Genomic DNA, 26,267 nt, shown 5'->3' with positions numbered 1-26,267 from the left:
AAAGTACTTTATTAGCCTACCATCTAACTACATGAGGAAAAAATATAATTTTGTATCTAAAACCTAACCCTATACAGGAGGGGAAAATATATTCTTTTTAAAAATATACTGTATATATATATATTTATGTCCAAATGTTTCGGATTAGGTTTATCCCTCCCTTCACTTCCGTGCAGTCCATTCTTTCTTTGCTTCCCAATCCACAGGGTAGCTTCACACCCATGCTGCCTTTAGGATTCCTCGGAATTTGGGGTTTCAATGTCTAAATTAACGACACAGTAGAGCGGCAATAAAATCCACACGTCCAAAAAACAACAACATGATTTTCAATTGCATTATTATTATTATTGTCTTGTCTGTATTTCGTAAAACTTAAAAAAGAAAAAAAAAATATATAGGCCTGTACATAACATCCACAGGTGGTTAAATCAAATTCCCGATGTTACACACTGTTTCTTATAATATCGCTTTCTGTTAACGTTCGTCGTGTTTCATATCGTGAATAGCACATATCGTAAATAGTATCTGGTTGCATGATTTAAACAAAGTTAATTTAATATATCTGAATGACATGGATGTCATCCAGTAGTTCGAGGTTTTGACGACAGCAGCAGCAGCATTTGAACGCGGCGCCGGGAGAGCGGGCGGTAACTGGATTGAGCTGCGGGCTGCAGCAGCGAGTACTGTCCAGGGTTGCCAGTTCCGCTGTTTTCCGGCGGAATTGGGCAACTTTATAAGTGGTTGTCGCCGGTAATTTAAAGAAAAATACTGTATGTCTGCGGGTTGGCAAAGTTTTCACTACCTGGGTGATTTTGGCCACTGCCTAGGTTAAAGTGTTCAGATGTAGCGTCTTTTGCTCGCATAAACACATTACTTTTGTTACTTTGTAGGCTAACTATTTACTATACGTAGGCTATTATGATCAAAATATTGTCAATGTCTGGGCTGAAGTATATCCCATATTGTATTTTAAGTTCTCTGTTAATATATAATACATGAGGCCTTTGTAGGAATCATCCCATATTGTAAGTTCTCTTTGTAGGACCCATAGGTGAAAGGACTGTTTCAGGGAAAAGTTTATTTGATGTTTATAGTGTTATTTCATAAATATTAGCCTAGAGACCCATAGGCAAGACACCATTGGAGACAACCTGCAGTTTCTGCATGCTTTCTTGATTATATTATTTCCACAGGTATGCGGTATTCAGATGTGTATAGGTACATTATTTGCAGTTATAGCGATGCTGTTGGACTTTAAAAAGCAACATATATGGATTTTTATGGGCATTGAGTTCTGGTATTGGGCTGTATTTTGGGGGCGTTTTTGGTTTCGAGTTGCTGTTGCTGGCTGCTGTTCCAGTACGTCTCTGGCTGTTCCCTCACAGACCTGGCAACCCTGGTTAGTACGGTCAAACGGCCCCCGGTACGTTCACGTCCGCGTCCGTCGAGTCTCTGTCGGCGAACACAGTGAAAACAAGCGACTTTTTTTTTTTTTTTTTTAATAATCCACCTTTACCCGCAGCCATGGCGGCCGAGACCGATAAGGTAGAGCCTGCGGACAGCGAACAAGACGAGGAGGAGGATGTGTACGAAGTGGAGCGGATCATTGACATGCGGGTGGAGGAGGTAATGATGCTACATGCTACATGCTAACGTAGCTGCAGCCGTTGGCCGTTTGGTTTAGCCGTTAGCCGCCTGGGCTAGTTGTAGCAAACATGGCTGGCATTTGCTTTCACTCCACTCTCACGACGCTGGCATAGCCCACCTTACAACAACGACGTCCACACACATACACAGTGTCCACAATTTAATAATTAACTTAAAAACACCTGTGTACAATGAGATTTTAGTAGCATTTGTATATATATAATGCATAAATCGCCCACATTGTGTTGTTAAATCTTGTCCATATATAGCAGCATCGTTTTTTTTTCCTGCAACAACTTCTCCCATGATGTCCGCTCCGCTGCTCGCCTCTCCTCTCCCCTGCTGAGGCCAAGGACGGACGCTTTGCTTTGCTTTGCAAGCTTGCAACTGTTTATTTATTTATTTGTTTTTGATCACGGTGGCATGGGGAACAAAAAAAAATCTGGAGACGATGCTAGTTAGTTTGGTTGCGCCCTTAAAAAACAGATCAGATGGTAGTGGTGATGTTGGCAGCGGTAAACAATGTGGATTTACTAACTGCATGCTAAACCTCCCTCCATATAGCATCGTGGCTGCTGCCAACAGCATCAACTGACTTACGTAACTAAACTATATATTGTTTATTTTCTGTGCATTTACATATAAACGTAGTTGTTTATGTTAGAAAACTACTGCACAAAGTAAAGGTTTTGGAGGCAATGCTTTGTGCAAAGGCAAACTAGATTTGTACCCAAAACTAATGCACACACAGTAAAGGTTTACGAGGCATGCATTGCATTGTGCAGAGGCTAAACTAGGATTGTACCCAACCCAAGCCACAACATGCACTTTACTATTCAGTAGTTTGTTGTAATCAATACTAATACTATCATGTTTCACTTGTGCTACTGTATGTGCTGTTGGCAGGCGATTACCACTTTTTGCAACAGCAACAACAACAACATTTTATTACCTTTCATAATGTGTTTACAAAGTCAGGCTTTGTCACAAGATGGTGCCACATTTTCACACTTAAATATTAACCAGTCAGCCCCCTTCACGTGAGTAATGATGGAGTTGTGTGTGTTTTCTTTGTCCCCCTCCTTCCAGTGCCATTCACCTTTTTTTTTTTACACACATCTAAAGCATGTTCCTCTCATTCACAATGTTTGTTTACATCAGTTTAAGTGATTCGATTATTCCCGGCTCTTGAAACTCTCAAGTTAATTTATGAGATTAAAGGATGAGGAAAAGCAGAGACAACATAGATGATTACATGATGCTGAGTATTGCACAAACACCGAGGGATAAGATAAAAGTATTAGAGAGAGAGAGAGAGAGAGAGAGAGAGAGAGAGAGAGAGCACTACTCCTTAAGTTATGAGAGTTGATCTTGCTTTTTTTTTTCCAAAGTGCTGTTGAGGAACAGTTAAATAAGTCTTGTTTCCACAGCTGCACTGTAAGCTATTTTTAAAACTGGAACATATTCATGGTGGTGGCAGGAAAACTGATCTGCAGCTTCAGAGCAATTGTCACTACATAATTAAAGCAGCATCACTTAACATGTATTTAAAGTCCTTGCAGAAAACATGCGGTTAAATACACATCATGATGCTCCTATTGTTTTTTGTTTTGTTTTTAATGTATGGTACAGGAGAAATGAATGACCTACAAAGAGAGAACTAGTTTGTTTATATTGCTATAGTTTAGATGTGTAACACATCTTGTGAATATAACACAACGTTCAGAGCAGTTACAACAGTAATGGATGAAAAACGAAGACTTTAAAGAGATATTTGAGAGAGAGCCACTAGCCAAAAAGAATTATTAACACAGGTTGTTTTACTTTCTTCTGGTCTTACACTGTAGAAAAAAAAAACTCTGGAGTCTCAGTGGTGTTTGTATCACCTGTGTAGAAAACCAAAGGACACTGAGATGAGTGACAACACACTTAGTGGGAAGTCGGCTCGGTGTGCTGGCAGCTCTCCCGGTTGATGCAGCCATTGAAAGTGTGTCTGTGTGTTGTTGTTGTTAGTGCACTATTATGAAATGTGGCAACAGACCTAATGTGATGGAGCAGCAGAGTTTAAAGGTGTGATAATCGCAGTCGGGATGCCAGGAATGCACTAAATCTATCCGTGATGTGGCACGGCGCCGGTGTCCTGATGCAAATAATACACGTCAGAATAACGGATGGGACAGATAATCTAAAGTCTGACCTGAGCTGGGTGTAATAATTATTTGTGATTACTGAAGTAATGTGTGTGTTTATAGAGGCGACTGTAGATGTGTGTGAGGGTGCCAGGTGCAAGGAACATATTGTTGTTGTTGTAAAGATTATTATTATTATTCTGCTGCACAGTTGCATTTTTGAGGTGCTTGGGATGCTCCTAAACTCATAAAAACTGGCAAACACAGTGGGATTTCTCTCATTCTGCACATATTGCATATTTTTTAAAACTGTAAATCAGCTATTTTGGATTTTGTGCATCCGTTTTCATTTTGCAGACACATTTAGGATGCAAAAAAACCTTATAATTTAGCACCAATGCTCGTATTTTGATTTGTTATTACAGTCTGGCCTGGGTGTGACACGTCTGCTTTAATAACTTCAAGCATTTTTTTGGGTGCTAGGTTTGCACATTGAACTGGATACACTTTGCACATGCATCATAAGTGATATGTGTTTCAGTTCGAGCGTTGAAACGAATCAAATCATCCAAAACAATTCATCACATTGAGCTCAGTTGTGTCAGTCCAGTGTAAAAATGTAAGATGAGGACATCTGTGCAGACCAGTATTCAGTCAGAGTGACAGTGCCCGCTGGAAACAGGAAATGAGTTTCAATACTTTGATGTATTCCTGTCTGCATATTGATGGATGTTTCTTTGCACATGTTCAGTATTATTAATATTATTTATTTATTTATCTATTTGTTGCAGTTTGGCAAAGAAAAATAGAAAAACATCCACGATTCAAAACATGTTTATCAATTTTACTTTGCTGTCCGTCAGCCATGTTTGCAGCCATTCATCACCGTATCAGGTGGTGGTGATGATGATGCTTGAGCTTCATCCTCTGTTTTACCTCCTGTCTGTCCTCAGGGTGAAGTGCTCTACAGAGTCCGCTGGAAGAATTACTGCTCCGACGACGACACCTGGGAGCCCGAGGCCCATCTGGAGGACTGTCGAGAAGTCCTGCTCGCTTTCAAGAAGGCTCAGGCCGAGTTGAAGGCCAAGAAAGAGGCCGAAGCCAAGAAGAGCGTGGTGAGTTTAAATGACAATTGACAGGTTTACAGAATAATACTGATGTTATATTGTAAACAAAATCAAAACCGGTGTTTTTACAGCAACTGTGCAGAGTTTAACTTTTTCTCACTGCAGCTGAATCGTTGCAAAACTCACGGTCGATCACAGATTGATTGTAAAAGCACTGACAAAAAAAATGGGAGTGAGATATCAAGTGTTCAACTCCCCAGTGCAAAAACTACAAGGTATTAGATAAGATAATAGTTCCCTCTCTTCATAAATCTGCAGTGGACAAAATATTGACTTAGCAAAATTGGATCTGTTCCAGCACTTACCGTTTATCTCGCTGTCTTGTGTGTGATGAGCAAACTTTCAGTTTCCCTTGAAACGGTGCTGAAGTTCAAATAATCAAATCTATAGTGGTCTGTGTTTGCAGCTCAGGATTATGAGATAAATGCACTTGTTTATTTGCACAGAGAATCAACCATCAGACCTTTAGACAAGAAAAACAATATTTAATCTTAAAATGTGACATTGCTTGTCCTCTTCTCCTGCCAGAAACTGCTTCCTACAAAGAGCGACGTGTTCGACGCCGACTCAGAGAGCGACAGCGACAAAGATCGGCCGACTGAGGCGCCGATCAAGAAGAAGAAGAAGAAAAAGATCCGGGAAGAAGAACAGGAAGAGCCGCCTGCCAAGGACAAAAAGAAGAAGAAGAAGGAGAAACGGAAGGAGGAGGTGAGGCCTGTACCGGCGCCAGAGACGGACGAAGAGGAGGAGGAAGAAGAGAGGCCTCCGACTCCATCCTCACTCGTCAAGGAGAAAAAGACTGACACAAAAAAGAGAGTGGTGGACTCTGACGAGGAGGACGACGAGCCCGTTCCCACCAAAAAACACAAGAAGGAAAAGGGAAAGGAGGGAGGAAAGCATAAGAAAGAAAAGGGAGAGGATGGAAAGAAAAAGAAGGGGAAGAGGGAGCGGAAAGTTGAAACCTCTGAAGATGAGGCCGCCGCACCCGTGGAGGAATACACGAGCGACGGCCCGTCAGAGTCCCAGATGGACGACACGACATCATCGGAGACGCTGACGAAGTCGGCCGACAAGGCTCGAGTGGAGTCCAAGCAGAGGAAGGGGAACTGGGAGGTGAAGCTGCAGGGCATCAAGGACCTCATCCACGACAAAAAGAGCAAGAAGCCCGATGCGGCGCAGAAAGAGAGCAGCCTCCAAAAACTGAAGAGCCTCACCTCCCGAAGCAAAGAGGAGAACGCCCCGCACTCCGACTCCAGCGACAGCTCCACCCTGCACAAGAAAGGGAAGAGCAAAGGGCAGGAGAACGCCACCGCCACAGCCGCCGCCGCCGCCGCCGCAGCAGCAGCACCCAAAGTCCCGTCTTCCTCTGCGTCGTCCTCGTCTTCGTCTTCTGTGACAGCAGCCGGGAGCAGCGCCAAGGTGAAGGAGGAGGAGGTGGTGGTGAAAGACGAGGTGTTGGGGCAGAAGGACGCCGCGGGCTCCACCAACCTGTTTGAGAAGTTCCTACTCAACTGCGAGGCGAAGGACCGGGCCCCTCGCCGCCAACCAGTCCACCAGACCCCTGCAGAGAAGACCAACAGCAAACCCACAAAGGTACGGCTCAGAGGGACATGCACACACTATATATCTATAAACACACCGCTGTACAGATCAATTCAATTCACTTTATAAAATGTATATAAATAATAATATTAAAAAACTCTATTTGTCCCCAGGAGGCAATTTAAAAAGAGCATGAAAGTAGCTTTGAAAGGCAACAGCAGTCAAGGGTCGACAAACACAGATAAAAAAACACACACATAGAAAGTGTAGTGCTATTGTAAATTGTAAAATTGTGCATTCACAAACATAAAGTTCAGTATCTTTGATGAGAGCATGTCTCCAGCATCACAGCTTCAATACAACAGATCCACCATCTTGTTCTGGTCTAACATCAGTACAGAATAACTGGCATTGTGTCCATAAACAGCTGCATCTCAATAAGTTAGAAAATTATGGAAAAGTTGATTTCTTTCAGTAGTTCAATTCATATAGTGAAATATATATATATTGTATAGATTCATCACACACAGACTGAAGTATTTCATGTCTTTATCTCTTTTAATTGTGATGATTATGACTTAAAGGACATTGTGTAACTTCTCCTGTTATCTATTCACGAAAATCGATTATTTCGTTCAAAAGTCTGTTTTTCATTAATCAGTGTAATCACCCCCATCAACAAACTGAAGTGTTCCGGTAAGCTCTGAATTTGCCGTTCATATCATTCATAAATACATGGAGCGGGTAAGCTCGGTGCTGGCTGCCATGTGGTGTCGCCATGTTTTTAGGTTCAGTGGTAGGAAACCACGGAAACTCACCGGAGACACCGGAGCTGTCGGCTCAGGTCGAGGTGGCGTCTGTGAAAAGTCACCGCGGTAACGCAGTGAGGAGGAACGGAGCGTTACACTGATGCTGCATTCACGTGAATGGAGCGTCCATAACAACGTCCATAGCAGGCTTATAGAAAGATGAAGTCAGATGAACAACCTTGTCATGTGGGACAGTTTTCTGCAGTTTTACATTTAAAGAAGAAATGAAAATATTTTTAATATTTCAAATTACAGGCAGTACAGGCAGCCAATGCGGTTCCGTGCGATGACGAGCAGTGCGACGATAAGGCCAGCGTGCAGCATTTTCTGCTTGCCGAGAAAGATGCCGAGATTGCGCGTCTGAAAGCTGACCTGGAAGCCATGAGAGCGGAGAACGACAACCTCAGACAGGAGAACCAAATGCTGAGAGAGACCAACCACTTTGAGTGCCAGAGAGGAGGACTAGCCGTTGTGGAAGAGGTGAGAGCTGGGTTCGGAGAACTGCAAGCGGCTCTGCGTGGACAGAAAACCCAGGTCCTTGCTACGCCTGTGATCCCCAGATGGGCCTCAACTCTGAAGACTGATTCGTCTTCCTCGGAGGCCCTTTCCTGCCCCCTTGACGACAGCATCCAAGTCGGCCGTCAACACTATCAACACTCAGACGTGAGGTTGCATTATGTCGGACCAGAAGACCATGTTCGACTCCAACGGCTGAGCTTCGGCCAAGTGGGCAGATACGGATGCCTGCTTTTCAGGAAAATCATTTCGGAGGAGAACTACAAAGCCTGGACCAAAACCACCAACTGGGACGGATCGAGGGGCAAACTAGAACTGCCACGAAATGTAAAGAACTTCGTGGTTGATTCACTGAGGCAAAGATTTCCTGGGCTGAAGATGAAGGACTTGAAAGACTGCATTGATAAGATCAATGAATTCCTGCGCACACCACGCAAATGTACCCAGGGACACACTCCGTTGTAAATATCCCACTGCACTGTACTATAGACCTGTTGATAATTTTAATAAAAACATTGTATTTGAACCACGTACATATCATATATTTTTTGGGAAGTCTGAATTCCAGTAAATAGAATTATATCAGATTATGATTCTGAATGTAGGAGACTGACTGCCGGGACATTCTGATTATTTATTTCAACACAACATAACGTCACCATTTTTTCTTTTTTTTTTTAAATGTAAAACTCCTTTGAAAGCTGCAGAAAACTGTCCGACATGACGAGGCGCAGTTCATCTGACTTCATCTTTCTAGAAGCCTGTTATGGAAAATATAAGGAGCAGAAAGCAAGAATATTTGTGTTAAAATGTAGCATAACATCTGACATATCAATAGATGAAAACCAGAAAAAACAGAACAGCAATCTCTCTGTCTCTCTTTCCAAATAACTTTGAGCAAATTACTCACAATTATTTTTTTTATTTTTTTTTGGACAATAATTCAGGTTGGGAATTTATATTTTGCCCGTTAACAAATGTTCCAAACAAACCATAACAAAACAAAACCCTGATGTCCATTTTTAAGCTGAGGTTTATTTGTACTGTTGAACGTAACCATTGTGAAACATTCAGAAAAATAAAGTTTTATTGATCTGATTCACCGGCTTTCTTTCTGCCTGTAGGCTAATGGTTGTTTTCTATGTTCCACCTTCTCTGCTCTATTTAAAGTAATGAGCTTAATAGACACATTAGCTCCTCCATTTATCTCTGACCGAATAGGTGTGCTTGTGCATATTGTACATTGTACATGTAGATACTTATACTGTATAGCGCTCTTCTTTCTCACTCTAGATTAACTACGACTTGTCTGTGTCAAATGATGAACATTTTAGCATCATTTTCTTCATCAATATTAATCTCTGTGCAGTTTTCTTGGCAAATAACAATATTTTTACAGTTTTGTGCTGTTTTTTTTTTCCTTCCCTTTTTCTCTGATCCAACATTAGCTGATAGGAAAGATTGAGAAGATCCCCAGGACAACCAAAGAGTCTCCCGCTCAGAAAGCAGAGCCCGAGAAGGCGGACAAGACCAAACAATCAGATGGTAGGAATCAAACACTTCTGTCATTTAGTTTAAACATTTACATCCTCAATTAAACACCAAGTGAAAACAAACCAAACACAATGACGTGACCAGTTGATCTCAGGCCACGTTTATAATGGGAAACACTGGGGAATAATCCTGAAGATAAAAGCAGCTGATGATGTCCATAAGTTTGATTGACAGCTGTGACAGAGGCTTCATGACACGTCTTTTGTTTTTTTGTTTTTTTTAAGTCTCCAAACCGGGTCAGAGCTACGGCTTCAGCCTGGACAGCGACGAGAGGGAGGGAGAGGAGAGCGCAGCGAAGCCCAGGGGCGGAGAGGATTCGTCCCGAGAGCGGAGGGAGAGGCCAGAGGAGGCGCAGCGGCCGAGCTGGGAGAGGAGAACGCCAACGGACGACAGGAGGAAGAGGAGAGAGGACAGCGAGCCCAAACTCTTCATGGCTTGTGATGACAATCAAGACAACCAGGAGCCACCAGAGGGCGCTGACAAATCTGGTAGGTGTCTGACGGGGACACTGGACTCTGGTTGTTCATGGAGTTTCTTCTGCACAGTTTAATTGTGGTTTGAAATAAGATGTTCAAACAAGAGATTTGAAAAATACCAAGGCAGCTCTGTTTTTACAGAAAATTAAAAAGCCTTTATTACAAATATAAAAGATTAAAAGATCAAGGTTGCTGATTCCAACCCTGATGAAGGCTCATTTGAGCTGAAACGCGTTGGTCTTTGTTTTTTCTTCTTTTATATTAGTACCTGGCCATACAGGAAAAGTATGGAAAATCGAAACTATTGTATAGAAATATATTTCTAATAATACTTACCTGGATTTGGTCTTATCTGAAGTTATTTGGGTTAATTATTTTGTATGAGCTATTGTACCTAGCTACAATCTCCTGGAAATGATTTGGTGATATAATGGCATACAAATTCAGAATAATGAAAACAAATGATTAATTGCATAATTTATTTACATGATACACATCTAATTACTGGCAAAATTGAGAGGGAGAGACACGCACATCGAGTAGGCCCAATTGGGATGGGTGCTGGATCAAAGAGGAATCAATGCAACAGCAGTTTGAAAAAGAGCATTGTTTTGCTTGAAATGTCACGCTATTAAATCCTCTGAAGGGAGCTCCTTTTGGTGTGCGGACTTTTTCTTTTTTTACACATCTAATTACTTACACAAATTATTTGATTTTTTTTTTTACAGAGAAGTCTGGAAATTAGGGTCTGGAAAAAGTGTGCAATTTTGAAATTTCAAATGTGTAGGAATCCTGAATAAGGGCATTTTAATTTTCTGTAAAAATAGAGCTGCCGTGGTATTTTTCAAATCATTCAGTTTTTCGACACCCTCACCAAAGAGCACCTGTTTTTTCAGTTTTCCACTCTAACATCCACGCAGCGCTTCCTCAACCCCCTTTTTCTCGCAATAAGGGATGATTTAAAGGTTCAGGGTTTTAACCAGCCAGCTAATAAATGAATCCTCTCTCTGTGTTGTTTTTGTCCTTCAGACCGAGGCCAAGCCACTTTGAGCCTGGGAATGGACCTGAACCTGGACTGGATGAGTCTGGACGACTTCCAGAAACATCTGAACGGAGAGGATGAGATCCTGTCGGGTCCACCGCTGTCACCCAGTGAGTGTTTCCATTCACGCCTCAGATCATTAACTCACTGTCGTCTTAATCACTCAGTATCACTGCCACCCAGAAGCTGTCACAGAGCTAATGGGCAAACATCAATCAACACATCAGGAGCATTCGGAGTTTAAACTCTACCCTCACAGCAGCAAGACAGATTTTGCATCATCATCACAACCTTTTTTGCTTTTTTTATCAAGATTATTAGATTGTTTGAGTAAAAAATGTTGCCTTTTATATTTATGTATTCATTTATTTCTCTAACTTTTTTCAATATTTTAGTAAAATGTGTTTGATGATAAGATTTATGTTATAAACTGTGCCTTGTCTAAGCTTGTCTTGGCTCTGCTCTGTTCCTGTCAGGTGAGCTGAGAGACGCTGTGAAAAGTGGAGATTACATGGCTGTAAAACTGGCACTCAATTCCAAAGAGGACTACAATCTGGATCAAGAGGTACCTTTTTTAATATATTTATTTAAAACAAAAACAACAGCCAATTACTATCTGTTGACATGTTTCATTTTGTATTTATTTTTAATTGAAGATTTTCTTTGATTGCTTTGATTCTGAGACAAAATCAAATTTCACAGTTTGCACCTTGGTGGCCCCAGTGTGTTTGTGTGGGAGTAATTGTATGAACAGGAATGAGAAAAGTGTGGATGAGCAATTTAACAGAGTATTGTGTTAAAAAAAAATATGAATACTTGTCCTCTGCATCTCGAAATGCATTAAAAAAAAATTACACTTCATTTTGCCAACGGAAAAAGCAACATGGTAAGAAATAGGTATAGGTAAGGCATCTGACATAAATAATGTTGCTGTTTATCTGTTTATAGCAAAATGTTAGAGCTGTTGGTGATGTTTGATATTATACATTACTGCTTAATTACTTAATTAAATTCAGGATCTGTAGATCTCTATTGAGAACCTTTAACTAAATGTGCAGTTTAACATTAGAGGACACAGGCTCCTAAGGGCAACATGACAGAGCTAATGCATTTAAAGACTCTCCAATGGTAACCCATACATTATTGATAAATGAACAGCTCAAGTTTTTTGGACTAAGGACTGTATTCTCCTCAAGATCTACACCGATAGACTTAACTGTTTCATAACTTAACCATCGCCTCAAGATCTTTTTCGCATCTCCAAAGCATCTTTTCCAACAACTTCAGGTAAGAGTGTGACATTAACTGTTTTCTTACTTAGATTTATGGAATTAAAAATAATCTGTTGTATATAATATGTGTTTTTCTAATACAGTAATTTAATTCAATGTATGGTTTGATTTTGCACTATGAAGCAGAAGCAGTTGTTTAAGTAATAGATACTATGAATTAAAGGGCCATTTTTCTTATGTTGAATATAAACTGTATTGTGTTAACCATAACCATCATTCAGTTGTTTTACATCAGAATTGGGATTGGAAATAATACTATTTAATTATTTTGACATTGTTTTATATTGAAATGATACAAAAAATAAATAAATACATTAGTGCTTTTATAGCATAGCCAAACTAAAAAGTAAAAGTCCTGGCTATTCATACTTTGTGCATGCTACTGTCCTAAATTTAAATGGCTCTTTAATGTTACGTGTGATTGTACATTGGTACCATGGACATTTTATTCGTTCATAACTATATGTTCTTTATAATGTGTGCACATTAGAGACCATGGTGTCTTCTTGTCTTGCAGAGAACAAACCAACGGAAGAAGACACTGAAAACAAGAAGCTATGGAACAAGATGAACCCTTTCAAGCAGGTACATACTGTAAATGCTCTCAGAACATGTATCATCATCATTGTCATACCAACATAGCAACATGTGCAGCCTGCAGCATGCACCAGTTAACTATCTATTTAACATCTTTTTTTTTTTTACTTTTCAAATCATACCATCAATATTTTTAAAGCATATATCACATCTAATTTAAAACCTTTATGTTATGCCTCTTCATCTGGCCTGGTCCTAGACACTGTTAGATGGTTTTTCTGCCACATTGAGAGCATGTTGTGTTAAATTACCACTTTCAGAGATTTTCCTGTTAAATACTGCTATGCTAAACCATAGTTTTTTTGTATATAACATCAAAATTTACAATATTATTTCTTTTGATTGCAAGACAATAATGTAGGTCTAGTGTCGGTGCATATTTTGTTCTCATGTAGCATTTCATCCAACACCCCATGACTACATATACTTGGTTAGACATTTACAATGTCAAAACGCTGCTTGATCCAATAAAGCCATTAACTGTTCTTGAATGGGTCACATGTGGTTTTTGTACTGGACATTTCAGAGATGTCAGGGGTTTTTTATTCAAACCGACGTTGGGCTAAAAAGTGATGTGTGGCCATCACATTGACATTTGTTTGAATGAGCCTGGATCTTGATGGGGCATTACCAAGGTGCTATTGAGTTGAAAAGAGTGTAAAAAAAATGAATTATTGACCTATCACCACTACTTGCCAACTAAAATTCAACCCAAATTTTAGCTTTTTTTTTTTTTTTTTTTTTTACCCCAGCATTTATTTCCTAATTGGTGTGTGTTTCAAGCTTCTATAATCAAATTATTCATGAGATCTGATTTGGCGATGAGTCTTACATATACTTGTTCTTTTACAGGCATGTACTATTGGTGAGAAGAGGTCATTTGAAGGAGAGAGGAGCTTGATTGAAGAGAGGAGTTCGAATGATGCTCTTAGGTTGACTTCTAACCTTGACAGTGCAAGAAGTGAAGAGGGTACTCCAAGAGAGAAACTGAATATCCCACAAGATTTGGATGGTCCAAAAGAAATGGAAAAAATGCCATTCTTCCCTGCCAGTACAAACACTGAGCAAGTGACAATGGGTGAATATGAAAACATTCTAAAAGGTGGGAAGGATACTGTTTGTGATTCAGCTTCAGAGCAGGAAAGTAGATTAAAGGAAGACCAGAGGCAAGCAGAAGACGACGCAATGTCAGATTACACAAGAGCTGGTTTGTCAAGTGAAATGAGTTTGAACTTTGATCATTCAAATCCAACCACGGATGCAGAAGGGTATCTGACTAGGGATGATGAAAGAATGGAGCAAAAGGACATAGCTGACAAACAGAGTTCCCCCGGGGAAGCAAAGGACTCTAACGATGAGGCAGTGGATGTGGCGGCAGGTCATTCAGATAGCAAAGATCAAGTTCTGTCTGAATCGGCCTTGATAGAGATGGAGAAGAGAAGGCAACCGTGGCGCCACAAGAGGACCGTGGTGAAGAAAGAGCCGACACGATCCAGTACTAGGACTTGTAAGAAAGTACTTGAAATGCCACCAAGCCCTGTGGAAGAGGAGAAAAGGGAGCCATGCAAGAAGCATTTCTGTTTATACTGTAAAATGGCTTTCAGCCAACTCACAAAGCACTTGGAAAGGAAACACGCAGAGGAAACAGATGTTGCCCATGCAATACACTTTCCCAAAGGTTCCAAAGTCAGACAGTCTATGCTTGATCAAATTCGAAATAAAGGAGATTATGAGCATAACTGCCAGGTTCTCAAAAGTGGTGAGGGTGAAATTGTGACTAAGAAACAGGTGAAAAACCCCAGTATATCTGTTCGTGACTTCCTACCCTGCCAGCACTGCTTTGCTTTTTATCGCAAAACAGATTTATGGAGGCACGAGCGGTCATGTAAGGCCAGAAAGGGAGATCAGAAATCCACTGACAGGACGAAAAGAGGTAGAGTTTATACCGCCTCCTCCCGGCTGCTTCCGATGTCAGAGTTCCTAACTGGAGGCTGTGAGGAAATCATTCACATCATGCATCAAGATGACATCTCAAGACATATTAGAAATGACCCACTTATTTGTAAATATGGCAATGCCTTGTCTGCCAAGTATGAACATGACAAGTCTCAGTTTGCATATATTGCGCAAAAGATGCGGGAGCTAGGTAGATTTGTAGTTGCTGTTAATGAGCTTGACAAGAGTGTGAGGTATTTGCATGAAGTATGTCTACCTTCCAAATTTGATTTAGCTGTTGAAGGAGCCAAAAAAGTTAGTGGTTTTGATCCCAGTTCCAGTAAGTTTAAAACGGTTTCTCTTGTCTCAAAGATTGGCTATTCCTTGAAACGAGCTGCAGAAATAGCTTTTGGGGAAAGTCGCATGACAGAGGACTGTGAAACTGAAAGTGAAGTGAAAAAGTTCATACAGCTTCTTGATACAAAATGGACTGGGTGTTTTTCTCGTAAAGCTCTTGCATTGTCTCTTAAGCAAGATGTCAAAAAAGAGGAGGTAGACAAATCAACTGTGACAGAAGATTTGATAAAACTCCACAGGTTTATCACAGGGGAAGAAGGTGAAGCCAGGAAGGAGCTGAAAGAAAGTCCTAGTTTGTCGACATGGAAAAAGCTCAGCGAGGCCACTCTAGCAGATGTTTGTCTGTTTAACAGAGGAAGGGTAGGAAATATTGGAAGAATGCTCTTGCAAACTTACACTTGCAAGAAGAGAAGTGGAACCTTTGTTCCCTCTGCAGATCAGATAAGAAAAAGCACAAAACTGGAGCTGGACCTTGGTGCCAGTTTCACCAGGTTGGAACTAGAAGGTCAGTATGGAAGGAACATGCTGGTTCTGCTAACAGAAAGGATGGTTCTGTCAATCAACTTACTCATTGAAAATCGTGAACAAGCAGGTGTGTCAAAAAGTAACCCGTACCTGTTTGCACGGACTGAAGGCCCGTCTTTTATCAGAGGACTGGATTGTTTCCGAAGGGCTGCGATGGAATGTGGAGTAAAAAACCCAGAAGCACTCCTGTCCTCATCTTTAAGAGAACAAATTGCCTGCTGTTGGCAGCTAATGAGCCTAAGTGAGCGTGAATTGGACCAAGTAGCCAAGCTAGTGGGACAAACCAGTGAAGAGTGTTACACACTCTCACAAAATGCTTTACAGCTGGAGGAAGTGAGTAAACAGTTGCTCAAAATGGAACGAGCTCTACCATCGAGTCCACTCGTCACTGCAAAGGATGGTGAGTATTGTTTGTTCCTTTGGATCACGTTTGCATTGATAGGTTCTTCAACGTCAGAAATTGGATAAAAGTACTGATTACATTGAAGAAACCAATCTGTACTTGTTCACCTCTACACAGTCTTTATCAGTATATTACATTTTCATAGTTGTCATGGGATAAGAGATGATCATACTTACTGTTTTACTAAACCTGGTTCATTTTTGACATTTGAAACCAGGTTAGACAAAAAATCTCTACTCAAGGCCTTTGTCCTTGATTTTGAATTTGACATTTTTAATTGAGATACTACAGCATTCTTAATATAACCATGCTCTTTACACTTTTATCATTTAGGATCTACACAGAAGACCGCCCTAAAGAGGAGGCCTTGGAGTGAGAAGGAGCAAGCTGCAGTGAAACGTTATTTGTGCGAATTTATCACAAGTATGAAAGTTCCTGGCAAAAAGGAGTGCAACGCTTGCATAGCTGCTGAACCAGATCTGTGTGGAAGATCTTGGACAGATGTCAAAAACTATGTGCACAACACACTACAGACAATACGGAGGAGAAGCAACCAGCTGAAGTCTGATGGGAATGTAAACATTTTGAATCCAAAGAGTCCTAAAGCTGGAGTCCAAACCACAAAGAAAGAGTTGGAAGATACAAACGATGTCTGCAATCTCACAACAGTGAATCCAGATCACCTCAGAGAAAGTTCAGATTGTTGTATGACATTGACATCACCCACAAACCTGAGAGAATCATCAACACCATTCTCCCACGAGATGACTTCCACTTACGCATCCTTGTGTTCCACCAGTGCAAATATGGTCCATGCAAGTCAACCATTGATTTCGACTTTCACACCGTTGAATGCTACTGATACACAAGTGGTTCCTACATTTACCCCACACAACACTACAAATGCACTTATGCCTCCTGCATACACTTCAGAGAACAACCACATTTTGTCAATGTCTCCTTCGTATGCGCAGAATGTCACAGCCATGCCACCCCATTCTGTGTATGCACCACAGGACGCTACAAGTTCGGCAATGATTCCTTCGTTTAGCCCACTGAATGCTCCAAGTACCTCAATGCTTCCTACATTCACAACATTAAATACTTCAATGCTCCCTGGGTTTTCTCCACTTAACGATAGAGTTCGGCCTATTGTTTCCTCATTCACACCCCTGAACCATTCAAGCACACCAGCTTACCCCACAGGCTCACCTAGGGCCCCCACTACTGCACAAGTTGTCCCAACAATCCATGGACCTAATGTTCCTGACAGAGCACCAGTGGGACAGGATGGTAAACCCATGTCCCCTGCAGGAAAACAAGCTACTCAAGCTGCCAAGCCTCAAAAGAGAAACAAGAGGCTGTGGAGCGAGGAGGAGCAGGCAGCGGTGAGGCGTCAGCTCGGAGACTTCTGTAAACTGGTGAAAGTGCCAGGCAAAAAGGATTGTGATGCATGTTTAGCTGCTGAACCTGCCCTGAACAGCAGGACGTGGAGGGAAGTCAAGTATTTTGTACATAACTCAATTCAGTCAATGAAAAGAAGAGGGCAGGTGGTTGCCTCCAAACAAAGTGGAGGACAAGAACCAGAGACTCATAACCCCAACCCGGATTGGGATGGTCCTGTTTATTTGTCCCTGTAAATATTTGTAATGGACATGCTACAAAACCAGACTTTGGAGGTGTGTGAAGCTCTAACCTCATATTATTTGGGGCTTCAAAATTCAGCACTTAGAAATTGTTGTCAAATGTACTGTGGCTATACAGATCTTGACAACATTTACAGACTTCCCCGGCCTTTCTTTAAACTACACATTTAAAAAAAAGACCCTGGAGTATTGCGAAATAAGTTCACCAGACCAAGCTATTGGTGTTCTGTTGCATGAATATACACTAAATGGGTGGAACTAAGGATATTTGTACTGTAGCTTTGGGTCAGAAAAAGCAGATGTTAATGTTTAATATGATTAGATTACGTGTGGGTATGTAACACAGTTGATTATATAATTGTCCGTTTGTCCGATCATCACAGGTTATCTCTAGGAAGTGTTTTAATTTAGATTCAGTACGTGAACCATTTAGTAAACGTGATCCTCATTTTTGCAGGATAAGCAACCCCCGCCACCAGTAATTGGCTGTGGGCTGTGGCATCCAAACAAGCTTTATTCTTTTTTTTTTTAACCCAGTGTTCATGAAAATGGTGACAGCTGAATTGTTTTGGACTCCAGTAACCCACCCTGCACTGAGCACAGGTAGCCTCGGTGACTGTACATTTCCTGAGGGATTTTTAATCTTCTTAACTTCAAAATCTACGTAGACATCAATCTTTCTGCCTGCTCTGTTTTCAGTAGCATTTTTTTTTTTAATTGATGATCAGAAACCTACCAGCAATTGTTTGCAGCCAATCCCTCCAATGATAGACTTTGCTTTTCATGATTCCTGAATGCCTGACCCAAGTGTACTATATTCTTGCTTTAGCCAGTAGCCTAAATTGTAGATGGGCCCCTGATAGCCTGCAGCAGTAATGCCATACCTTCATCATGGATGTTAGAGTATTAGGAACTTAAATATTAAAATCTCATCTCTATCCTCATTTATATGTGCTTTTTGTTTTCTTTTTCATGTGTATTGATAAGCTGCAGAAAGGTTTGGTTGTATTTTTGTATCTCTATACTGCAACTGTATAGACATTTTTTTAGTATTTTATTGTATTTGATGTACTCTAAATTGAGGTAAAATACACTGCATTGGTCTCATTTGTTTTAAGCTTTTATTATCTGAATGATTATGACATTTGATTATCCATTTGCCAAGATCATGTTGCCTTATTTTGATTTTTATATATTCGTGTTTATTGCATCTCACAAATGACATAGCAAGTACAATATTGATACTTGTTAGTTGGTAGTCTCGATTAACAACCTGGGCTGGTAAAAACAAACAAGATTTATTACAGTTACAGCCATTAAAAGTATGCCCTTTATACTTGGGTTAGTTACATCAGACACATGCTAGTGGATGAAAAGTTAAGTTACTTCCCTTTGAAATAAGATCATTCACTAAATTCAGGTTTTCCTGAAATTGCATGTTTCATTTTAAGTAGAAGTTACTTAATATCTTTTACCTGCAAACCTTTTTGAAGGTTATAAGGCATATTTCAACATTTAGGCAAATTCGCCTATTGCCATAATCCCTATAGTCTCTATTATTACCTTTAATTGTGGGTGCAAGCTGTTTTTAGATTGGCAGGGCAGAGAAGTGAGCTCTGCACGGTGCATGGTATTTCCGGCTTTCCCTCATCAAACTCATCAAATACACAATCCAACAACTCCAAAACGCTTGTGTGGACAAGGTGTGACCTGCGCCACGCTATGAAATAATAATGGGACGTTACAAGTTGTTTTCGAGGCAAATGCGTAGCCAGAACTTCATCCCAGACACGCCTGCTGGGCAGAATGACTTCAAAAGCAAAAGTAGTTCAGAGTATTTCCTTCATGTGTGGAATGTTACATAAGTATATGTTATTACATCATAGGGTGGTGAATGTGCAGGTCACAACTTGTCCATGAGAGCGTTTTGGAGTTGTTGGATTGTGTATTTAGTTTTAGCCTCCGTTGCGTTAGCTGAGCAGCTCGCGTCTCTGCCCCGCCTAATAGGGATTATGGCCATACGCGAATTGGCCAAAGTGAAGAACTATCCCTTACAGACTGAAAACTGAACCTGCTTTCACCAAAAGCAGACGTCCAGTCAACTTAAGTGATTCGTCACAGTCGCAGTATTGATTTTTACTCTGGCAACTATTTATTTGTTTGGCTGGATCAGTCGACTTTGTAGTTGTCTGAAAAAGAAAATTGCAGTGTACAGTTTATTCTCAGAAGTTTCTTTGTGGTCAGAGTCAGACGGAGCAGAAAAACTCACAGTCGAGTCCTTCAGACAAAACCTGCTGCTATTTGTCAAAGAGTGAAGCTTTTGTGTTTTTTCCTCAGTAGCAGCTATAGATTAAACCAGTGTTCACCCCTTTCAACCCTCCACCTCTTCACCCATTTTAACCAGTCACACCAATGTTTTTTCTTGTGCCGTTGCTTCAGTGTGAACGGGGTTTATCTGTGTTAGGGTATGTACATTAAGAGTCGCACTCCAGATATAAATGATTGTGGAAGTTCTGCAAATGAGACGTAGAGAGCATTGAGACACTACCATTGCTGTTTGGTGTTGCAAAGCAAAGTTTGTTCTTTTGTTCTTTTATAGTAGGTTGTTTTCTTTCATTACCCTTGTATACACCATGCGTGTTACTCCTCATCCTGTTGTAATTATGTTGCCTTCAGTTAATGCCTCTTATTAAGTATTGTAAGGAACTTATAACTCCTGCTTGTACAATAAAATGTTCCTTGGCTTAAAGTTTGAATATTTTGTTGCCATGAAAAAAAAGACATTGTCGATTTTTTTTGTCCCTAGTTACAGGTCCCTAGTTACAGCTCTGCTTTGATCAAAATACTGATGTCAGGATCTAACATACCAGTGTGCAGTAGGTCTAATGTTGACTCTGTTCATAATCCTAATTTTGCCCGAAGGCTCATGAGATGCTGTTAATTTTGCAGGTACTTAGCCCGATGATGAAAGTCAGAGGATAAAAGTATTTACAGTTCATTCTCACGGAAGCAAGAATGTTTCAGGTTGTCAAGATACTTCTCTCGGAAAAAACATTTTGTTGGAAAAACTCTGGCACACGCATTGGACACATTTATAAAACCATCATAAATCAACGATTCTCAGCATTTTTGTCCATCTTTTAAGCCTGTTTTTTTGCATTTATTTATAATTTAACTTTACTAAGTCCAAGACATTTGTTTTGAATTTTCACTCAGCTCAATCTTACCCAAATACAGCTTTTACATATATTGTAACTTTAAAGGTTGATGTATATTCTGTAAAACATCAGATTACAAAGAACCTATTAGTGAAATGTTGGTTTTAGTCTTCGGTGACTCTTCAAACTCTTTGCAGATAAGAAGCAGGTTGTTTTCAGGCCTTCGTCTGTGACATCGTAGCTCTGTGTCCATGTGTCTGTCCACAGGACGTTAGTGGTATGTCCCTGAGCATGCTGGCTGCAGCGGGCGGGCAGGACGACATCCTCAGGCTGCTGATAAAGAAGGGGGTGAGGGTGAACGGACGTCAGAAGAACGGCACCACAGCCCTGATGCACGCTGCTGAAAAGGTGAGTCGAGATGTGAGGCCGACACCTGTACTGTACCTGCATTAGACTTCATCTGGAAATTTAAATTAAATCGCAAAAACAGCAGAGACGGAGGTTTGACTTATATTAAGTTACTTAATATTGATATTAACTGACTTACAACTGGTTCTGGTTCTGAAAACACATCACACAAACAATTAACAGATGATGTAAACTGTAATTCATGTTAAAATAAATCAGTATAAACATTTTATTTGACCTTCACCCCATGGATTTTATTTTGAGAGTCCAATAAAAACTAACGAATATTTATATTTTAAGAAAAACGACTTATAAACTGTAAACCAAATGTATTTTTTCTGGATTAAAGATCTGGACCTTGTGTTGGATTAGAAAGAATAAACTTTGTAAATTGAGTAAAAGAAATGTTAATACAGAAACGTAACTAAGGCACAGTGAAGCTGAGAATCTCCTGAGGTGAATACTGAGTGATGTTTGGATGTGACGGTAAACTGGACAACTGTACAAGATATATTAACCTCATGAGTGATTAGTTAGTTTTTAATTTTTATTAAAATATGTATGTTGTAAATACCAGAGTTGATGATCCTTCATTTTATAAAAAGTATTAAAAGTTGAAGGAGAAAAGAAGTGGAAAGAAAGTAAGAACAAGAACGTGGAAGGAATGTTTTGTCTTTTGTTTTATTGTTTTATCCATGCTCTTCAGAAATCCACTCACTGAGCATTTTATTAGGAACAATAATACTGATACCAACACAACACAAACATTTTCAGTTTCAGCTCCACGTTGAATGACTGCATCATTTTTTTTTTTGCACACATTCATGCAGATGGTCGTTTTGATTTATTCTTTCTCACATCCAATTCAATTTCTCTCCTCCAATCAGAATTTCTTGACGACGGTTGCCATCCTGCTGGAGGCGGGCTCCTACCTCAACGCTCAGACGCTCAGCGGAGAGACGGCGCTGATGAAGGTGAAGCTGCTTTTCATAAACAGAACATTGAACCTGAACAGTTTAAATCAGACACCTAAAAGACAAATAAATATAATATATAAATATAAATATAAAAGACCACTTATTGCATCTTTTGCATTTTCATAAATCCACTACTCTATGTTCCTGTCTTTCACCTCAGGCCTGTAAGAGAGGGAACGCTGACGTAGTGCGCCTCCTGCTGGAGTACGGCGCCGACTGCAACATCCTGTCCAAGCACAAGCACACGGCCATGTACTTTGCCAAGCTCAGCAACAACCTGGTGGTGTGTGACCTCATCAGGGACCACATCAGCGTGTGAGTGCTGCACCTCAACCCTGCAGAGAAGAGAGGGAGCAAGATGTTGGGTCAGATTAGTTTTTTTGAGATTTTTCCAGTTTGTATAAATCCTGTAACTCCTGTTGGTTCTTCCCCCGGCTGCTCAGGTTGTCCAGCGTTGCCGAGGACACCATCCGGGCGTACTTTGAGTCCCGCCTGGCGCTGCTGGAGCCCGTCTTCCCTCTGGCCTGCCACAGACTCTGTGAGGGACCTGACTTCTCCATGGAGTTCGCCTTCAAGTCGCAGCCTCAACCAGAAGGTATAAACACTAAATACTAGGGATGGCAGGGTATCTGCGGGGTCTTGAAAAGTATTAAAAGGTGATAAATCAAGTTTGGGAAAATTAAGACCCTTAAAAAGTATTAAAAAGTCTTTTCACGACTTTATAAAGTCTTAAATTTTGAAGGTATTTTTTCTGAATTAGCTGTCCAAGAATTTGAGTCCTAAAAAACATTGTGAAAGTGTGTGAATTTATTCATTTTATTAAAAAACAAAGATGAACCGGTCCTTAAAAAAGAAAAGAAGATTGTTGTTTTTGTTTTTTGAGAGTGGAGCAATGTTTTTTTGTTGTTGTTTTTTTGATAAACTTTGCCTTTGATTTATTATCCTAGCCTATTTTGAATTCTGTTGTATCATAGTCGTCTATAGTCTTTATCACAAACTAAAAGTGTTAAGTTAAAAGTGTTACTGATATAAATGGTTACAGCTTGAAGTGGCGTTGAGGTATTGAAAAATATTGAGAAGGTCTTGAAAAAGTCTTAAAAAGGTATTAGAATTAACTTCAAGATTCCTATATATACCCTGGGATGGGCACTTTGAGTCATTTTCTAACTGAGTAACCTAACCTGGTCTCTTACTCGAGTAACTGATTACTTTAATAATAATAGAATGACTCATAAATGAGCGCATTTATGCCCCGGCTGCCTCGGAGGGAAAAACTTTTTTTTTTTCCCCCTCAGTCATTAGCGGTGCGTACTGCTTTCATGTTTCTTCCATGTCCTAGTAAATAGAATAAAAAACCACAACTTAAAGGGGAATTGCCGTTTTTTACAATCTGGACTGTATTCCTAGCATGAAATACGATCATTTACTCACCCAGATAACTTTGGTGTCATTACAAGTCGTTCCCACGAAATTAGATCCAGCCGAGAGCCGCGTATATCTGTATAATGTGAGTCTACAGGGCAGCGCAATGCAGCCTCTAAATAACACATTATCTGCTGCGAAACTCGTTCATTTCACCAATATTTTGTTGTGATACGCTAGTGCTATTCCCCTCTGAGTCCGGGGTTAGCTGTTATCAACATCCGGGGTCTGTAGGTTGACCTACTGACCTCTGACCTGGATGATGTCATCTCTGAACGCTGCGCGGCGCGGCGCGGCTTGTTGCTACCGCTAATGCTACGGTTCGTTTCTGCGTGTTTCTGACTTGTCAGACCAAAATGAATGTAGATCAGTGGACTGTACATGTAGGAGGCTGTTTAATCATTTTATGGGATTATTGTATGACTGATTATTATCATTTTTATTGTTTTATTATTATTACTGCAATCTACAATAGATTAATTAAGTATTTATGACTCATTATCAATTATCAATTATCATGATGCTCAGTATCTTTGTTTTTATTTATGATGATTTTTGTCACTTGTACCTGCAGTTTCTTTGTCGTTCTTTGACCATGTAAAATTATACTCATCGTCATGTTAAAGACTGAGTGTGTGTTGGAGGAGACATACAATTAAAATAGGAAATTGATGCCACAATGTGGTGCAGTGTGCTGTAATGGTAGTAAAAGTCTTAAATTGAATCAGCTCAACCCTCTCTATCCTTCCCCTCCCATGACTTCCTCCTCCTCCTCCTCCTCCTCCTCCTCCTCCTCTTCTTCTTCCTCCTCCTCTTCTCCAGGCTCAGGAATCCTCCTCTTCATCTTCCACGCTAACTTCCTGAATGAGATCACGGCGAGGCTCTGCGGACCCTGCAGCGTTCACGCCGTGGTTCTCAACGACAAGTTCCAGCTGCCGATCTTCCTGGTTCGTTCTCAAATAAAAACAACGTTTAACTTCAGAGATTCATCAGAACAAATAAAAAAACAGAAACATTTTAGGAAACAACCGTGTGCATTCATTTACTTCAGCGTCACTGTTTAAAACAGCATTTATTTTATTGAATATTTTACATTAGTTGATTGTTTTTGTTTTGTCCTTATTTGTCTTCAACCCTTCAGGACAGTCACTTCATCTACTCCTTCAGTCCAATCCCAGGAATCAACAGACTCTTCATCCGTCTGTCAGAAGCACCGACAGCCAAGGTGACACACACACACACGCACGCACACAAAGTGATACAAGTCTAATCACTTGCTTTGTGCCTCCAAACGGAGAAGTTGTAGTTTTATCTCATTTCTACAGGTTTGCTCCACACAACACTGTAGAACTGACAGAGGCTGTGGAAGTTACTGTTATTTATTTTATTTTCATTCACAATGAGTTTAATGCAGAGCTGCCCTGAGGCCATTTGGAATAATAATGGTTTTATTATTGGTCGTCCGTATTTTCCGGACTATAAGTCGCGCTTTTTTTAGTAGTTTGGCTCGGCATGCAACCTATATTTAGAAGCGACTTATATATCTAAAATATATGCTATGTCATCTATGACCACAAGAGGGCAGGGAGGCTTTTATTTCTAAATCCATTCAGTAGATGGGCCTCTTAATATTTAGGATGGCTATCTTAAATGGCTTCATCCAAGGTATTTTTTACATTTTAAGCACGTTTTGAAGTTAAAGTTGAGCATATTAATTACATTTGTGATAACCTTGGATGGGACAACCGAACCCACAGTACAAATGGATTAACATTATCAAGAAGAGAATCATGCACATAATACCATAAGTAGGACATAATACATCAAGAAGAGAATCAAGAAGAGAAGAGAAGATCGGGAACCTGTGAACTCAGACAAATCTGAATCATAGAGAAAAGTCTGAAAGCTGTGAATTGAAAGTGGATCATTCACTGTGCAGGAGAGAAAACATGTTCAAACTTTCCACCAATAAGAATCCAGGAATCGTCACGAGGCTCCACGACGTGTCGATGCTGCTTCACGCCCGAGGAAAGTCAAACTTGTCGTTGCCACTCTTTAACTCTGTGTCTGTTTCTCCATCTTTTCCTCAGGTGAAGCTCCTCATCTGTGCGTACAGAGTCCAGCTGCAGTGATGCCAACACAACCACACACACAACTACACAACCACACACACAACCACACACACACTAAGCAGCAGCTGAAATGCTCGTGCTGCCGAGCTCAACTGTCTCCAACAGAGGAGCCGTTTGTTGGAGCTTCAACAGAGGCGGCGGCGGCGGCGGCGGCGTCCTCGTCTGAATCCCGTCCAGATCTCCGTGGCGGCGGCGGCGGCGACACCTTTGCGGTTACAAACTCCCGCCTCCCTCACATGATCAACTTTAAATGTTTGAAACCCTCCTGGGGGGTCGTGCCTTTTTCTTTTTTGTCCCAGAGTCCCACCCTGGACTTCCTGGTAGATGATGCGTGTTCTGTGTGTGTGTGTGTGTGTGTGTGTCTGTGTGTGTGTAGTCGTAGCTCCTCGTGTGCAGACTGGATTTTGTGGGTGCGTTTTGTGAAGAGGGGGGATTTCCCATCACTGTTTCCCTCTCTATTTTTAACGTTTTCCTCGGACCAAGCCGGTGCTTTCCCACTCGTGTTGTTTCCCGGTGACACATCACTTCACCATGGACTCGTTTCACCGTGTAAACTTGTGTACAACAGCCACA

The 26,267-nt window shown here is 40.7% G+C and overlaps 1 protein-coding gene across 1 annotated transcript; it reads left to right on the top strand.

The window, feature by feature from the left end:
• The first annotated feature begins 1,433 nt into the window (after positions 1 to 1,433).
• mphosph8 (M-phase phosphoprotein 8) lies at positions 1,434 to 26,267 on the top strand. The gene is made up of 14 exons (XM_083997474.1): positions 1,434 to 1,626; positions 4,730 to 4,891; positions 5,432 to 6,496; positions 9,219 to 9,315; positions 9,549 to 9,812; positions 10,830 to 10,952; positions 11,319 to 11,407; positions 21,023 to 21,163; positions 22,051 to 22,137; positions 22,301 to 22,455; positions 22,584 to 22,735; positions 24,385 to 24,509; positions 24,704 to 24,787; positions 25,653 to 26,267. The coding sequence occupies exons 1-14, from the start codon at positions 1,525 to 1,527 to the stop codon at positions 25,692 to 25,694; spliced, it is 2,688 nt and encodes an 895-aa protein (XP_083853600.1). The 5' UTR covers positions 1,434 to 1,524; the 3' UTR covers positions 25,695 to 26,267.

This window comes from Trachurus trachurus, assembly GCF_905171665.1.
Source record: "Trachurus trachurus genome assembly, chromosome: 21".
Lineage (NCBI taxonomy): Eukaryota > Metazoa > Chordata > Actinopteri > Carangiformes > Carangidae > Trachurus > Trachurus trachurus.
Note: the sequence above shows the minus strand (reverse complement) of the source record. Positions and strands in the feature narration are given on the sequence as shown.